Source organism: Anas acuta, unplaced genomic scaffold (genome assembly GCF_963932015.1).
Source record: "Anas acuta unplaced genomic scaffold, bAnaAcu1.1 SCAFFOLD_67, whole genome shotgun sequence".
NCBI lineage: Eukaryota > Metazoa > Chordata > Aves > Anseriformes > Anatidae > Anas > Anas acuta.
The window spans coordinates 331592-349654 of NW_027076252.1; the positions used below are offsets into that span (position 1 = coordinate 331592).

Sequence of the window (18063 nt, forward strand, 5' to 3'; positions counted from 1 at the left end):
ATTACACCCTGGAAAGGAACTGTGATAAAAAAGCAGATATGTTAACTGTTAAACCAGTGCAGAAACTAATTTTGCTTCTATTACCTTCTAAGCTAGCAGACTTAACCTTTGGTCTGAAAGTGGTCAGACTTTCTGTTTGGATGTTATACTGCCGCATGAAGCAACAATATTGTAAGATCTTGTTAATGAACTGTTGATAAAGCATAGACTTACAATGAACCTTATTTTCTCACTGCTACAGTACCGATGCATAAGCAACAGAAATTATTCAAACAAAACCTTTTTATCCTGAATTTATACCTATAGACACACACGTGCTTGAAAGCCATCTTCTGCTTACAAGGGCCAAGTATTTAGAATTTCAGAAGCACAGAAAGCTGTCGTGTTGCTTACATGGTGGGTATGATTTTAAATAGTTGTGATTACTACACACCAAGCATTCCTCTGATTTTAATCCGTCTCTTTATGCCCATATGGAACTATTTTTTATTAGTTATATATTTCAGCAACCATGGTTCCTTATACTGCCCCCCATCTATTAATTCTGAAGCACAAGAAGAAGCATCGAATAGGATTTCTTTACAAATGTCTACCAGAAACACTCCAAAGTCTCGATGGGTATCAAATGCTGCCGGATCCCAAACACATCTTCTGCTCTTGCTGATTCTCAGTCAAGGAGGCTTTGCCATGCAAAGGAAAGTTTGCTGAACTTCCTTCTTGCTCAACTCCCACGCAGCCTTTTTGCTCTGTTACCCAACTGGCAGGACTCACCAGCTAAGCACATCAAATTCAGCCTGCATGAAAATGCAACCAGATTGAAACACAAGTCTTCTGTGGTTGCAAAGAGAAGAGTTTTGGCATTTCACTCACACCCATTTGCATTGAGGGCTTGTCCATTCAGAGCTGAGAAACATTGGAAGCTGACAAAAAGCCTTGTTGTACAGAACAGAGCAAAGGGAAACCAAGAAAGAGAAGCAAGAGCCTGAAATCCTGCTCATTTCAGAAAGGGCACGGCAATCACGAGCACATACTGAAAACTTACTGACTCCCCCCCCCCGCCCCCCCCTCCCAAAATGACACCCAAACTAGTCGCGGGAGGGGAGGGGCGGAGGAGGGGAGAGATCCCATTTCCTACTTCCTCAAACAAACACCAAGCAAAATGCCGGCTCAGCGGCGCTGTGGGGCGGCTCCCCCCAGCCCCAGCCCCGGCCCCGTCGCTCCCCGCTCCAAACCTGCTCCGGGCGGCGGGAGGCAGCTTCCGGGCGGGCTGAGGGGCCGGCGGGCCGCGCCTGGGCCGCCCGAGCTGCTGGTGACAGCGCCTCGCTAGGCAACGGCCGCAACCTTCGGCGGCGCCGCCCCGCCGCGCACAGCGGCCCCCCGCGGCAGGAGGGCGCGGGCGGAGCGGGGGTTGAGGGATGGGTGTGAGGGGACACCGGAGGGCAGCGGGGGGCAGCCCCCGGCCCCCAGGGACGCGCACAGCTCGCCCTCGAGTCCTGGGGAGGGTGGAGGGGGCCGTCTGCTTGTGGTCAAAGCAGGGGTGCGAAATGCGGCTTCCATCGCCGCGCTCGTCATGGAGGAGAGCGTCTCCTTACGGCTCCGGTGGAGCTCAGCGGTAAAGGCTGAGTTTTCCCTCAAACACAAGCGGTCTCCAAGTAGGCGAGCCACGCTCACAACTGCTCGCAGCTGCTGGCCCAGCAGCCGCCGGGAGTGCCCAGGCACACGTCCACACAGACACATCTGTAGACACAATGCCGACAGAGCTCAAGGAGCAAAACGCGAATGGATTCTGTCCGATTTGTATATGAAAAACAACAGGTAAGACCAAGTCGGTCCCATTCATGACATGGAACACTGCTTTAGCAATTTGTAAGTGCACAGAGCTTACTCCACCCTAAAGACTTGATAAACAAAGAGACATTTAGAAAGCTAAGCTGTGAAATGACTGAAACAAAAAGGTGTATTTCCAGCTTCAGTTCCCTAAAGCGTGTAAGTACTTCTCAGAAACATAAGACAGGACAATGTAAAGATGTAATCTGCGATTAAGTAGTTCTTCTTTCACAGGGAAAACCAAAACCAATGACTTTTCAGGGACAGCAAAAACTCTTGATGAGACAACAACCTTACTCACTGTTGAAAATACAATCCCTTTACATCATTGACCTCACTCTGCTGCTGTTCTCTCCTTTTTCTTCTTTTCTCTCTTTTCTTCACATTTATAGATCTACACCCTGAAGCTAGAGATTTACCAGCACGTCGGCCACTTCTGCCTTTTCCAGGCTCTGAATCAGTATCACTTTCCAGTTGTAGTAAGGCAAAACGAGATGCAGTGGTAGGGACTGAACTGATTAGAGCAGATTCCATTGCCATTGTCTGAAATTCTAGGGAGCTGGCTTCTTTTAATTATCAGTTTCCTGGGAAAGTAGCACAGAAGGTAGAATGAAAACATTGTTTGATCAAACAAGCAATAATTCATATCATTAAACCACAGAAGTGGTTTTTTTTTGGCTTAGAAAGCATAAGACAGGGCTGGAATTGGGGGAATGAGGGAGAAATCAAAAAGATACAGTATAATTTATTTATATTTTAACCGACTACACTGTATTACCTTAGGTAACTAAAGAAGAATTACATTAAAAAAAAAAAAAAAAAAAAAAAAAAAAAAAAAAAAAACTGTCTACCAAACACATTTTAGGCTAATACATTCGCTCTTGAGAGATTTCGTGGAAAAAAGGTGGCTCTACAAGAAGCTGGTCTTCATGTTCTGGGTGGAAATAGATAGAATAGAATAGAATAGAATAGAATAGAATAGAATAGAATAGAATAGAATAGAATAGAATAGAATAGAATAGAATAGAATAGAATAGAATAGAATAGAATAGAATAGAATAGAATAATTTAGTGCTTAAAAACTATTTCAGATGCCATCCCCAGAGCCTGACAAACACAATTTAAAAATGAAGTAGATAATACACATACGCAAGCTCCAGTTTGGGGTAAGGAGCCTTATCTCTTCTTTTACAAGAAGTTTAATTTTGTTTGCAATGCACTGGAGATTCAGCAAGCAGTTTTCTCCACAGGGAGGTGAACCCAGCATTTCAGCTGGTACCGTCCACAAACATCAAGTTCACCTGTTCTTACAGCAAGACACAGAGGATACGTTGGGAGGAGACAGAACTAAGTAACACTTATGCCTTCTGTTGTTGCCTGTAGCTAAAAGCAACATGTACATCCCTGGGGCACCATTCTAAAGATCAAATCATTTACCTAGCATTAAAGCTAGATCCTGGGTATATCTATGTTTGTCCAACTGCAGTTTTTCCATGCAGAGTTTGGTCAATTAGCAGAGTATTGAAAGTGATGATATCCATCTCTGATTACAAATTTCATAGAAAACAGACATCTAGATATGCTGACATATTATGACAGAGGTGTAGTGAGATGATACATACTTCTTGAAATTACTGTTCAAAAGGGATCTTTAGAGTTTGAAACAAGTTCTTGAGTTATCTGCTTAGATAACCTACAAATCTGTTCCTTATTAAGTACTATTACAAAAGAACATGAGACTCTGCAGAAGTTTCCACAGGCTCTCTTTACCACTTAACTCCAGAATTTCTCCAGTCCAAAATTGTATAGGTGCTCCATATATACTCAGGTATGTCAACATGCAACAATAGCATGGCAGAGACCATTCCCCAAAATAATGATTTAAAAGGAATATGTCATTTCACTTATCAGAGATGAAAGAACCATGCTCTACTCTTAAGTTTACAGGAGACAAAAAGGTTACAGAAAAGAGCATTCTCATCACACAAAGTTACTCAACTCCATTTCTCTCAAAAGAAGAGAAAATGAAGCTGGTCATTCTTAGGAGAAAACGGCCATTGAGCTGTGAATCTACTTGATGCTGATATTCAGATTAGCTGATCAGACCACAACTATGTATCTAGAAAATACAGGTCAATCATATCTACATCATAAGTAATTCATATTTGTCACTCTTTAAATGACAGAACAGGATACATTTGGATTTTTGTGCAGACAAGACTGTGCACATATGCACACGTGTGCATACATTGACAAATATTTTAATGCTAAATAACTATATAGTTAACCAGCTGAGGAAATTAGTTAAAGTTGAGAGACTTCATGCTCTTACTAGCTGGACACAAAATATGTTGAAACTTGAAGCTCAGAGAAAAGATTACAGGTGCATCTTTACAGCAAGAAAAAGCACCAGATAAAAGTGCTCAGTCATGTTCCACAAGAACTTATGATGCTGGATGTTGCTCTAAAGCAGACAACACTCAAAGTTTTGTCTGCAGACTCCCTGCTGTGCTTGGCTTAAGAAAAAAAAAAAAAAAAGAACTATAGTATGACTCTTCAGTAAAAGCTTGGAATTTCTAGTCTCTCTCTACTGTGGTGTATTTATAGTTAATGTAAACAGTACAACGGCACAACAGTCTTTATTTGTACAGTGGCAGCAGTGGCTAATGCTGCCAAATCCTTCTTTTTGCACATACAATCTGAAAACAATTACACGTAGCTGAACCTCTACACAGGTACATAAAGTGGCTGCAAACTCCCTTCTTTCGTCTATAAATACACCAATATAAATACACCAGTAAGTATACCTTTGCTGTCTTATCGTAGTTGGCATGCAATTAAGAGCCCAGCTGACAAGTACATTTAACAAGTACTACCCATGGAATTCTGCTGTTCCAATTCACTGAAATACTACAGTGACAACATGATATCAATTTACAAAACCTTATTCCTGAATTCGGTGTTTCTACATCATCATCATCATAATGGATGGCAATGAGTTTATAAAGTGAATTGCAAATACATGAGATTGCAGGTTATTTTCTAGTTGAGTCGCAGATAGTTGTTAACATTGCTAATTCAGTTGGTAGGACATTTCAATACTATTCATATTACAGCAGGATCAAATTATCCCACTTCTGCAACACCTAAAGATGGATCCAGTGATTCACCAAGGCCTACCACCATGCCAGGCTTCATATTTTAGCACCACACCTACAATTCTGGCAGACCCATTTTATTAAGCACCTAGCACTTCAGTTTCAAAGTATGGCTCCCATTCCCCCCTCCCTGAAAAAACAATGGGCTGATACCTCAAAAGCTTTCAGCTAATTAGAGGTGCTTGCTAGCACCCTTTCAGAGGCTGGTATAGTTCCCCCCACCTCAGGAATTATGAGCAGTGTTATTCTGTATTGCTATAGAAATAACCAGCCGTAGAAAATTAAAAACACACTGGTGTAATTGAGCTTGAGGCTGTGTTTAAGGAAGCTTTTTGATCACAGAAAGAAAGTGTTCAAATATGATTCAAAGATCAAAGCCGAAATTCCTTGAAGTGGTATATTCTTTATTGCAGCGCTGGATGATGCACAGGGGATCTCTCCACCTATCGTGCATACCCAAGGCGGAAAGCAGTCTTGAATTTATACAATCAGTCTATCAATATTCTACAAGCGCCTATACATATTCCTTACCTATCCCCGCCTTCCCTCGCTTCTCATGCTAATTAGCCTTTTGACACCTTGCGCCTGCGTAGAGCCTCCCAAGAATTGTGGGCAGGGGTCTTTGGGACGTGGGCAGGGGTCTTTGGGAGGAAGACCCCGAGTCTTCCTCACAGTGTACTTTTCACCTTTGGTCAGGAATCTGCTGAGCTGGCATGTTTCTTAATTGCAAGCGCTGGTTGTTGCTAATTCTTCCATTTGTTGTATCTTTATAATGAATTCCAATGTCCAGTTTTGAGATTTATAGTCCTTCCATTTGTTTCTCTGTCTGTCTGCCGCTTCCTTATCATGAGTTGCAGCATCTTGTTTCGAGATATACAGTCCTTGTCTGGGGATTGTCCTTGCCTCCCCAATGCCTCCCCACTGCCTCCTTAATCAAATACCACAAGGAGTTTCATAATTCCACAGATCAAACTATGACCTGAAGCATTATTTCAACTTCTACAGTAGTTTTCAAGGAAGAGTTTTGAAGTGCGGTAAAATATTGGAAGTAAATAACAGCCTGTTGCCCAAACCCTATTTATCTGAACACAATATTCCCTACTACATAGGCTACAGGAAAAATCTGCATGAAGGTAAAAGGAAGCAAAGCCTGCTGGCAAGTATTTGAAATTGTTTCCATTTGTGTTATATATTAGCAAGAGCCACAGTCTTGAGAGAAGACTTTCACTAATGTGTCAAGGAAGTAAGTAACCCCGTTACAAAAAGAGCCCTCAATAATCCAAGTTGCAACACTATCATGGCATGGATTGACAGCTCCCATAAATGACCCAGTTTCCCAACTTTCTGATCTGCATATCACTAGCAGGCTGTTAGTGCAACTCTCTGTGCAGTCTGCTCCAAGCAGTAAGAGTTGTGAACACAGCTCCTGCAGCCAAAAGTACCTGTTACTCAGATTCATGCATCACCAACAGAAGATGAGCATTATATACATGTACCATATAATTTTAAGGCAACATTATAGCAATGGTTATTTCTAGCAAGTAGTAATTTATTTATTTATTTATTTAGTGCTTTACTCATTTGTAGGTCATGCTTTTCTACAAACCATGTCAGCATACGTGAATGGATTATTTCAGATTTTTATATTAAAACAACAGATAAGACCAAGTCGGTCCCACTAATGACATGGAACACTGCTTTAGCATGTCTGATGCAGCAATTTGTAAGTACACAGAGCTTACTCCACCCTAAAGACTTGATAAACAAAGAGACGTTTAGAAAGCTAAACTGTGAAATGACTGAAACAAAAGGGTGTATTTCTAGCTTCAGTTCCCTAAAGCATTTAAGTACTTCTCAGAAACAGAAGACAGGACAATGCCCTGAAGAGCTTCAGTCTAGTTTTAGACATGATGTAACAAAGCTAACTATAATAAAAGTAACATATCCAGTGTTTCAGTAACACCGAATCCCTTTTCTATGTTACCCACCTTAACCCACACTGCAGGTCAAATAGCTCTACTGTAAGCACTGCTGTAAGCCCCCAACACACATGTTAAGAGGAGCGTAATGCACACCCAGAAACTCAGTTGGAGCATCAGCAGCTTCCTGGTCTGCGTACAGCTTTTTATACATGCATGAATTTACAGTTAACTGGCAAATGTTCAAACACCACAAAGAAATGAGCAGCACATCACAATTTAGGACTCTAGGCTGACGTTAGGAGCAGACTTTCAAGCATTTGTGGAATAACCACATAGCTTTAAATACGGTGATCTACTGTTTCAAGGAAAATACGCTGAATAGCCCAAAAACACAACTCAGTTCTTCTTGAACCACTTCCATCTTCAACTAAACTAATAAAGCCACAGATTTCCAAGAACTTTGAAAAGAGCATCTTCCCACACGCTGTCACCTTGTGTCTATTACTAACATGCTTATTTGCCACCATCTATCATCGAAACACGTGCTCAGCTAACACCTAAAGTACTGACTGTACTAACTCACCACTGTGTCTCTTATTTTTTTCCTTCATCTTCTGAGATTTGATTTCCTCAAGTGTTTTTATTCCAAAATTCAGATTGCCCTCTGAAAATAGGAAACAGTTCATGAGACTGGCTTAGAGGCACTCACTGAGGACCACAGGTCCTCAGGCTTCTTAGCGCTCAGCAACTTTCTGAAGTATTTAGAATAAAGCCTGGCAACACTCCTCACAAGTGAAAGAGCCAGAGAACCAAGGGCATTTTGCCCCTCCTTTCATCCTTCAGGCTTAAAAATGTAGTTTTAATTTTAATCCATTTACACGATATTAGATCCCTCTATCGTTAGATATGGCTTATCAACAGTGGTTGCAAGGCTGCACGTGCGGCCATTTCAACTCCATGCTGTGGCCCTGTTTTGTTCTCCAAAAGTAAAGAAAAGGAGTTCACCTTTCTGACCCAATGGGCACATGATGGTATTCATGGCAGAAATGAGATCATGGAAATAACCGAGTCCATTCAGCACCCCTACATTTTGTTGTGTTTTTACACCACACTGCTTTTGAGTTAACTGTCAAGTTCTTCTGATTTATCCTACTAAGGTGCTGGAATACCTTGTTTAGTAGCAGTAGAACTGCCTTTGCGAGTGGAAATCACCCGTAATCCATTTTTGCCTTCCGCAGCTGGTTGCTGGACGGGAGTTTTAGTTTCTTCTTCCTCAGAAAGTTGGTCTGAAGGGGAAAAATCTATTCAGTTATGCATAGACCAGATTGTTCATGATTACGTAGCTCATGCAGTGACACTTCAGCCCATGCTTCATATAAAAAACTTTGTTGCTCTTTTGTTTTGTTTTGTTTTTTAAAGAGCTACACTGACCTGATGAACTCCTAAGTAGAATACACTAGGACAAAACATCTAGGACTCTAGATTCTCTCTGCAGCTTTAACTACTACACAACACATTGCTCTTCAGACAGAAAAAAGAAATTTCCTTCCTAGTTTCACATAGAACTTTACACAACAGACCAGCTAAAGCCAGGAGTGGTTCCAAGCTTTCCTCCAACGTTTCAGGTTCTGTCCACTGACTGCCGGACAAAGCCACCAGTGACCTGGCCACACTGCCTGCCCTATCGCTAGTCAGACCTCAGGTCATCTGTGATTTCTACATTCCTTTACAGCACAGATTCCTTCAAGAAACAAAGATTTACACAATCATTTACAGCACAAATTCCTTCCAAGAACCAAAACATGCTCACCATCATCATCTTCATCATCATCTGCAGCATTGATTACAACTGGAGGGTGTGTAGGGCTTGGGACATTTTCAGAGTTTTCCACTTTCATCACCCCCTTAGCTGTGGAGAGGGATTTGACTGGACAGAAAGTTTGTTTTGCTGCAGTGACATCTGAGCCACTTTCAAAGCATCGTCCGTGGACTCAGGCGGACTTGGCAGTGTAGCTAGAGGAAGAGGAGGATCATCGGTAATATGACAGTTTAAAACTTTGACCACAATTTAGCAAAGAGGTGGTAGGAAAGGCAGATAACCCGCACAGACAACGAATTCAGCATCTCCTTTTGCCCATCCCATCACTGTTTACACCGTCAACAATGACTTCCCTTCGAACAACAACACATCTCCCTACCACCCAGCAAAAGATGAAACAACAGGAAGCAAACTGCAAGGCAAACATCACACAAAGCCAAGAGAAGCTGAGCACGAAAGCAGAAAACAAACACCAGCAGTACACTCGGTGCAGTACACCTATGACTGCAGACCTTTTCCTGTACTCACAAATGAACAGTTACCTGATGCCCCCTACAGGATTGGCACCCACTAAGTAATACTCCAAATTAAGTCTTCAGCGCTTAAAGAAAAAGGACCTAAACTCACTCTTGCTTGGTGGGAAGAATTGTCCATCGATGTAACATCCCTTTGCATGATGAAAAGCACAGTTGGCTTTCTGACAGCCTCCCGGCTGCTTCTCCCAGTAGCAAGGAATCTCACTGCACTTTTTCTGAAGACAGAAAGAAAGAAAAGCTCGTGATAACATGCACCTGAGGCTTGCAAAGAGATGCGCAGCTCCAGATCATGACAGCTGTCACAACACAGTGCTGAAACATCATTCCAAAGGTCAGTTTCTCAGTTCAGTGGAGTATTTCTGGGCATATTCACAAAGTTTGCATAAGCTGGAACCACTATGCACATTTAGATTTGTCATCATTCAGTTAGAGAAGACAGGCACTCTCAGACACCAGTTGAGGGTGGGTTAAACTAATACACCTAGGATTATACTAACATTATTCAGAGGGAAAAAGAACATCTGAAATTGCCTAGGTTAACCCTGTCTAGAACTACTTCTTGGAGACTTAGTTCTTCTGCACCTTTAACTTTCCCCACTTCCTACCCCAGGCAGCTAGAACAGCGTTATCAGAAGGACTGTGGGTCAGAAGAGACCTGAGAGTTCATTATCAAGCCTGCTCCCATGACGATAGAACAGCCTGTTTATTACCCCCCTGCTCCAGCAGGTTTTAGCAGTCTATTTAACAGCTATTCTGCATCTGTTGAGAAAACTGTCAGCATCTAATAAAAATATATATATATATTGCTAAGACATACCTAAGGCATTGATTTTATTTTCCTCTGCTTCCTCCCACCCCCTCTCTTGGTAACAGAAACCAGTATGATTTTGAAGCAAACAAATCTATCCTGCAAAAGCACAATCAGTACACCTACGGCACTGAAAAATGCTTTTGTTGATTGATTTTGAGAACACATCGTTAGGCACTCACGTCAATTTCCATGTGTCTGAATCGGCAGACGTTCCTGAAACAACGACCCTCCTGCCACAGCTTGCAGACCGTCTCATTGCCCAGAGCAGCTTCGCAGTGGCGGTAGGCACATTTGTCTCCCTGGAACCAAAAGGAAACCAACGAGGAAAATAGAGTACAGCCTCAAAAATGGCCATGCTGCTGCCTAATGTTGCTACAACTGAATTCAGAATCTATCTGGTTCTCAAGTTAACCAAAGACCAGCGTGCTTCCTCCTCCTAATCTACTCCTTCCTGAAAAAAAATGGGAAAAAAAAGCAAAGCAAAGGAAAGCCAGCCATACCTTGGTACAGGTAGAATAGAAATAGAAGTAGCAATCGTCTCCTTGTTTAGACATGCCGACGAGTTCTGCTAACAAGCTCGGCTTCTCTCCACAGGGCCTTCCTCTGCTCTTGGAGAGAGCTGTCTTCACCCTTGCTTGGGCTGAAAGTCTTCTACTGGCTTGTGAGCAGGGAAATCTTCTTTTGAAAAGTAACCCTAAAGAAAGTAACAAGTGAAAAATAATGAGGAACCAACATTTTTCCAGCTTTCTTCAGTTCATCAAATCAAGTTATCAGTCTCTCGAAGAGAGCAAAGCCTTGAAATCAGCTGTTACATGAACTAACTAAATATGAAAGTTCCGTAAAGCTGCCAGGAGCTTTGTCAGCAAGTGTTCTCTTCCACATCCTCAGTAAGATGACTTGGAGCACATCTGGAAGCCTGAAAACGGAGTCACTCCTTAAAAAACCACCTGATCATACATGCAAGTCAATAATCAACTCTGGCTACAAATAACTTCTCTAGAACACAGTTAGGACGCATTAAACAGTACGTTCCAGGCACTGTGGGTCTTCCATTTCACCTACCTGGACAACCTCAGCAAAGTTATCGATCTTCAAAGACTTCCAGTTAACTTCTCCTGTAGGCCAAACCAAGACTGAATCCGTGAATTAATAATAAAGGGGTAGGAAGAATTTTCCTCCTCACTTTGCCAAGGGAACCTCTCATCCACAATTCAAACATAGGATGTGCTTTTAAACAGCTTATAACTAATAGAGGAAGCAAGTCCATTTGAATGCTCTCTCAGACTGGAGACAGCCAGGGTTAGTTAGCTCTTCAAAAAAATAAAAACCAAAAAACAAAACAAAACAAAAACAAAAAACCCAGCGCATTTAGAGATGAACTCGTGATTCAAAGTGGCTGCAAAAATGAGGCTCCATCTTCCACAGCCGGACAATTTAACTTTTTTTTTTTTTTTTTTTAATTTAAAATTCGGTATGTTCCAATCTCTGGTCTTCAAGATTTCTTCACCTATTAAGAAAACACAAAAACCTTTCCCCGTCTTTATTACCTGTACAGCAAAAAACATACCAGTGCATATAAATCCACAGATGTGCATACGCATACACACATCTGTGTTTATACACACACGAGGAGGGAGTGAGAGAAAGTTAGCGAGAGCGACAGTGAAAATCAGAATTTTTGCCTTTTTGACACAGAGAGCGCGTAAAAATTCTCTCATTTTGAGGGAACTAGAAAAAAATGGAGGCTCTACAAAAGATTTTGATGAGTATGCCTTCGAGGCCGATGCTTTGTAACATGAGTGATCTGGGGGCCACCACACAAATATGCAGACGTATGTACATGCATACAGGATAAACAGATCTATACACACAAGCGTGCACAGTATATGTTGTATGATCTCCATAGCGAGAACAACTCGTAGCCCTGATCAGACACGTAGAGTTGCAATCAATTAACAGCAGGAAGACAGCAGATCAAGGGTACAGCAAGCTTTGAGAGGCAGGGGAATGCTCACTTTGCCAGTGGCATGACTGCATGATGCCAAGGATTTTGAATTAGTTGGATTTTTTGGAAGCAATTGGGTTTTTCTTTCTGCGCTGTAGCAAATACCACAGGTTTGCCACCAGGTGCTGTTCCCTAATCCATACATCCATCCTCATCCATTGCTTCAGGATCATGAAAGGTTAGAGAAGACGACTTAGGTCCAATTTAACAGCCAATGATTTTTCGATGAGCAGAGCTGCAACAGATTTTATTTAGCCACAAGCATTTTTTTTTCTTTTTTCTGAGATGAAGTCAGAAATTTTAATTATTATTATTTTTAAAGACACTAAACACAAAACCTGCAACCAGACCAGATAAAGTTCAAATTAGAGTGATTCTGAATCCTTTCATTAAAACGCTGCACATTTCTGTGCAAATTATTTCTGACTCTTCTGGACAAAAGTGGATGAAATAGTTCTTACAAATTAATAATCAAAGGTTGGAACCTTTTACTCACACAAACACTAGTGAATTTTCCAGGAAATATTTTTTTGGCAGGGAATTTTCCCAAATCTAAGATAAAGAGAGGAAAAGTTGGCTTCTCATATTAGTTACTGCTTTTGACTGCTGGGCAAAGGGAATAAAAACAGTAGTTAAGTGCAAGCTTTCCTTCTCTTCTTTACTATGGATAGGAATCGTCACTTCACACCTTTAGCACCTTCAGAAACACACCCAGTGCCATGCAGGTTCCTCTGCATCTACTTCTAACAATTACTGGTGCTCCTTAGCATGGAAGTTTGACTCAAAACACTCTCCAGATTTAGCTCTTTTGACTGCCCAAGGAGCTCATCATTTTGCTTGTTGCCTTCCAGTTTCCTGAACAGACCGGGAACACTGTTCAGAATCTGAATAGATCTGGTCTAAGGAATAGGAAGAAAGCAAAACCAAGCATACCTCGCAGCCCTAAATTCCAAAAAAGCAGTCTCATTTTAAAAAGGACCTCAAAAGCTTTTTTTTTTTTTAAACTGACACCTGCTAACACGGCAATCCGGGCGCTAAACCAGCTGAAGTTGTCCCTGAAATCCTGAATAAAAATGAGTAACTCTGGTGCATTCAGCAGGTCTGTAATAGAAGTTGGTAAGATTTTTAGATTTCTTTTTTTTTGCTCCAGGGTGCTGGAAAAATGTTTGCATTAAGAGATTTTGAACCTTTTCTACCAAACAATTAGAGATGCGCTACAGTGCCAGTAGCTGGGGGTCTGGAAATACACACCAACAAGTGTCATAAGCTTTGCCTTTGCTGAAGGAAGATGAATAGTACCAAGAAAATCTGTCTAGTTTGTTTTACAGGCTTGTCTTTCTCAGTATGGAACAAACTGACCTCCCTGGTCTAACTTTGCAGTTGCCTATTCTGCCTTTGTCCTGGAGAGAAGAGCAAGAACAAATCTATTTTTGCACTCCAAAAACGCATTAGAGGAGGATTATCACACCCACCTAAGGGTACTTCCTTGTTTGTTTATAAAGCACCAAGTATTTCTCTTGGACAGTCTCTGTAGCTGGTCTGTTTTGTGCCTTCCATTTATAATAAAGATATTAAGATGCTTACCCCTTGTTTTTTTTTTTGTTTGTTTGTTTTGTTTTGTTTTGTTTTGTTTTTGTTCTTTTTTCTAACGAACAGTGGAAGTGGAGAGTCAGATGACAAGCAAGAACAAACACTAGAAACTCCTTGTTCTGCCCCTGCTTTTTAATCACCCAGCATCACCCCGGCTGCAAAACAGCCTCTGCTGATTTACCTGTTTGTTAAAGCACCCCACAGGCTGCAAGTGCGGTGTCCTAGGTGTCAAGTTCTATTTAACGGTGCACGGGTAACCATTCATCTTCCCACAGTCGAAGCACAGAACAGCCTCTTGCTAACAGAACTCATCCCTGCTGCTGCAAGAAACCTCATGGCCTGCAGGAAAACCTCAAGCTAAGAGTTCCAAAGCAAAAGCAGAAAACGCATGATTTGTACTCTTTATATTGGAGTGAATTCTAGCTGCTAAACGCTGCCTACATCTGAGGGCACGTGCTGAGGCTGGGGGGAAGGACACTCAACACCCACTGACAGCAGGAGTGCAAAGATGACAGCCAAGAAGGCAAAGGTTAGAGCTGAACGCTGCCTCAGCTTCCTCCAGCAGCCAGCAGGGGGTCACCTTTCAGCACGCTCTCTGAGACTCTGAGCCCCGAGTTACCGCAGCCGCCAGGTACAGCTGCTCCTTGCTGGCCCAAACTATTGGAAGAGTCTTCAAACTTCAGGGACCTGTTTTATGACAGCCTCGAGATCCAATTAATCTGTTCCTGAAGGCGCTGATCGTCCTGGTGTTTCTGGAGCTGTCCAAGAACAATCCTGAACTGAGGCACTCGTCTGATCAGACAGTGCTTCGGCACAGATTTGTCTTTAGCTTGACACATCAAGGTGAAGAGGAATCGATTCTTGCAAGCAACCTCTCAAGCAGGGATCTAATAAGGTGACCAAAACGACAGATCTGTTGTGCAGATCTGAGCACGTCCCTCTGCAGGGAATCACTTTCAAGCCTAAGATGTTTCACCCATCTCCCTGCCCCAGAGCGACACAAGTAAAGCTCTTAAGCAATTGCTAACCTGTTCTCAGTGCTCACGAGTCCCAAATCACTCATTTTACAATCTATAAACCATGGCAGCTGGCACCTAGTTGGCACACGGTGACACTGCACACGTTGGCAGTGTCGTCAGGAGCTGCAAAGTCAGGGCTGAGGGGGTTAAGGGAAAACCACACATCAGTTTAGCAACTTGGCTCCCGTAGGATACTTCCTACGGCAGGAGTTTCAGCAAAGCCACTCAGAGGGACCTGCTGGCTAATTCAAACGGGACTTCTGCTGGAGCAGTCAGAAGGCAGCAGGAGATATCCAGTGGGCATCGCTGTCAGTCTGTGGCAGTTTGGGGTCCAGGTATCAGTGGTTAGGTGGGGTTTTCTCTGCTTCACTTTCTCCAAAGCTGTGAAAAAATATTTCTTTTACAGCACTGTACAGTCCCACGTTAAGGATGGAACCAGCTGCATCAACTTCCAGTACGACGGTGTTGGAAAAAGGTGCCTTTGGTGGTCAGGAGCACAACAGCTCTGCTGATGTGTTATTTAAGTGTGTTCTTACATCTGAGTTTCCTCATAGCAGTATGTAGCTGAGGGGGTCCAACTTTCCCAGGGAAGATTTATGGTTTTTCTCCTACCAAGCACCAGCTCAGTATACAAAGCTCTGTTAATAACACCCAAGCATGTAGATGTTAAACTGAAACTGCTTTTAAACCTAGTTGTTGTTACAAAAATAGCTTAATACACCATCTTCAGAGGGTAAAAATTCACATGGAAGTACAGAAAAACCCAGAAGCGCTTCCTGAGCTTCAGTTTACCAACAGCACCATCGGATTTAGATCCTGGCCTGGCAGCCAGGATGCAGGGTCTGTAAGCATTGCTGCGATGTGGAAGTGCCAAGACAGGTTTCTGGCCTGCCCTGACTAAAAGACCTTTTTTTTTCCATACAAACAGCGTGCCAGGGTACGCTGTAATGCCAATGTGCCAGGTCAATAGAGGATGTCAAACAACAGAGGCGTTTCTCCTAATTTCTGGCATGAAAACACTTTTAACAGCATTCTTTTCACCAAGAAACCCCTCTCTATCTTCTCCAATACTCCAGGATCTGCTGCAGCTGCAGCAGCCGCGCTGCTACAACCCACATCTTTGCCAAATCTTTTCAATAATTGTGCTTTACCTCGGCAACGTTGAGGTCACTCCTCTTCCTCCTCCAGCTGAGGAAGCAGCTCGCTGGCTCTGCCACACCGCAGGTGCGCAAGCAAAAGCTGGGAACACAGGAGTCAAACTCTCAGTGCTCACGAAGCCACCAGGGCACAGGCCTGACACAGAGGCACCCCGGATCCGCTCTCCCTCCCCGCTGCGAGGCTCGCAGCAGCCCCGACCCGAAGCGCACACAATGCTTCGCATGGTGATGTCACCGCTGATTCTGAGTCCCCAGGTGAGGATCTGCCTCACCACTCTCAACGCTGGGGTTGGGTTTTGGTTTTGTTTTTTTTTTTTTCTTTTAAACATTCACAGCTTATGGGAAACCATCAGGTAAACCACAGATCGCTAGGGAAGAAGTCCCACACGAGGGAAGAAGTCCGTGCTTTTCTTCCAGGCAGCGGCACGTGCTTTAACACGCCGCGTTCGACAAAGCAGCTCTCCCCGTTTTGCTCAGTGGCAACAGGCACGACTGCAACGCACACAGGTGTAGGCAGCACCTGCAGGTCCCAAACCCTTAACCGGTTTGTAGAGAGCACCAATTTTTGAAGTAGTGGCTCTCCCTTAATCCATGACCCCTTCTTTCCTTTATTTATAGCGGGTGGCTCTCCTCCATTTTCCTCCTCAGTGTCTGAGCAGACACTGGGAATCGTTTCTGGAGGAAGGGCACTGCTGAAGCTCCTACATCTACTCTCCGAGAAAAGAGAGTATGTCAAAGAATACAGATTTCCTTTCTTTTTCCCTTTTGAAATACAATTTCTGAAATCAACGCTGCCGCCTGGCAGCAAATACCTACGGGACTAAAGAGGATTCCTCATCCTCACTGTAACGTTGTAGTTAACCTCCCAACGAACCCATCTCCCCAGGAAGCGGCCATTTGAGATGGGAAGGGGTAGAGCAAGAGGAAGCTCTCCTTAGCCTAGCTCTTCTCCCAACACCACCTTGCCATCCAGCACCAAATTCAATTCACCCGCTCCGCCCGATCAGTCGAACGGGCGTCCGACGCTGGCACATGCCACAGCGGTGTTTCTGACGTGGCTTAAATCACCTATCCGCAGAATATCTCGGGTCCGTACGCTCCAATAACGCAGTAGTTGAGAAATAACGCCCAGAGCTCACACTCTGAGTGCAGCCCAACAGCACCGAAGCACCGGGAGGCTAAACATTCCCAACCTGGCAACAAGGCTGACCCAAGCAACAGCACGGAACCCTTCTGCACCTTCAGCGTGGACATCAGTGGAAGGAAACACAGATTTTTCTTTTCTCCTGGGGCTGCACCGCTCAGGGCCAGCAGAGCAGTGCTTCCCCTTCCCTTCTCTGTCTGTGCCAAGATCGTGCCTCGTCTCTCGAGTCCTGCCCGTGATGGTGCCTGGCCTCAGCCCCGTGAGGCGGCCATTCCTCCACCACCGCAGCTCTCTTGGCAAGCTGCGAGTCATTTTATGTCTTGTCACGGCTTTCCAGAGCCAGGCACACAGGTTCTGGAGAAGGCTGGGGCAGGACAAGCCTGCTTTAAGCCCCAAACCTGCCTCCTTTACTGTCTCCTCTCAGGCCAGGCCTACCCTCCGGGCCCAGCAGCACTCATCCTGCCTGCCCCAGGACCCGCAGGTTGCGCCCTGTGGTAGCAGCAAAGAGCCCCCCAAATGTCTGTCCTGGGGTACACAGGGGTGAGGCAGCCCCGTCACTGCACAGACACCCATGGGACACGTCACCAGAGCCGCTATCGGCTTGGCAATTAAGGACGTGGGAGAGGAGCCCACGTCACGCAAGCATTCGTGGCTGCCCTGGACAAAGAAAGAAACAGTGGCTGTTTTTCTCCCCATTTAAATAGCTAAAAGCACCGCTAGCAGTTTCTTTCTTTGCGTCCAGCCTGTACTACGTTTAAAGACAGAAGCAGCTTCTGCTGAGGAGGTGGAAGATGCTGTCAGCAGAAACACCATGCCTAGAATGCGAGCAGGGAAGACAGCGATGCTGTGAAATAAAGCTTTTACAGCCGCTTCAGATCAGTTGGCCCGGGCTCCAAGGGTCAGACACCCAGCTGGGAAGATTGAATTTCCTCCTCGATAGCCTTGCCCAGCTCAATCTTGCCATCCTGACTTGGCTCCAGAGAAAGCCTCTTATTAAAGGCACAGAGAAACAATAGCTTCTCGGCCAAAAACTAGGAGTTCAAGCAATCCAGTGAAAAAGCTGTGCTTGGGAACA

General features: G+C 43.9%; 1 protein-coding gene and 1 pseudogene across 1 annotated transcript; both read right to left on the bottom strand.

The window, feature by feature from the left end:
• The window catches only part of LOC137849153 (kinesin-like protein KIF27), an 85868-nt pseudogene that overhangs the window by 19414 nt on the left and 48391 nt on the right, over positions 1-18063 (bottom strand).
• Positions 7390-12221, bottom strand: LOC137849152 (zinc finger CCCH domain-containing protein 11A-like). Its single transcript, XM_068668649.1, is given in 8 exon segments — positions 7390-7571; positions 8077-8193; positions 8718-8810; positions 8813-8920; positions 9354-9477; positions 10253-10372; positions 10574-10767; positions 11136-12221. Coding segments are annotated over 7 exon segments (723 nt in total). The 5' UTR covers positions 10628-10767; positions 11136-12221; the 3' UTR covers positions 7390-7464.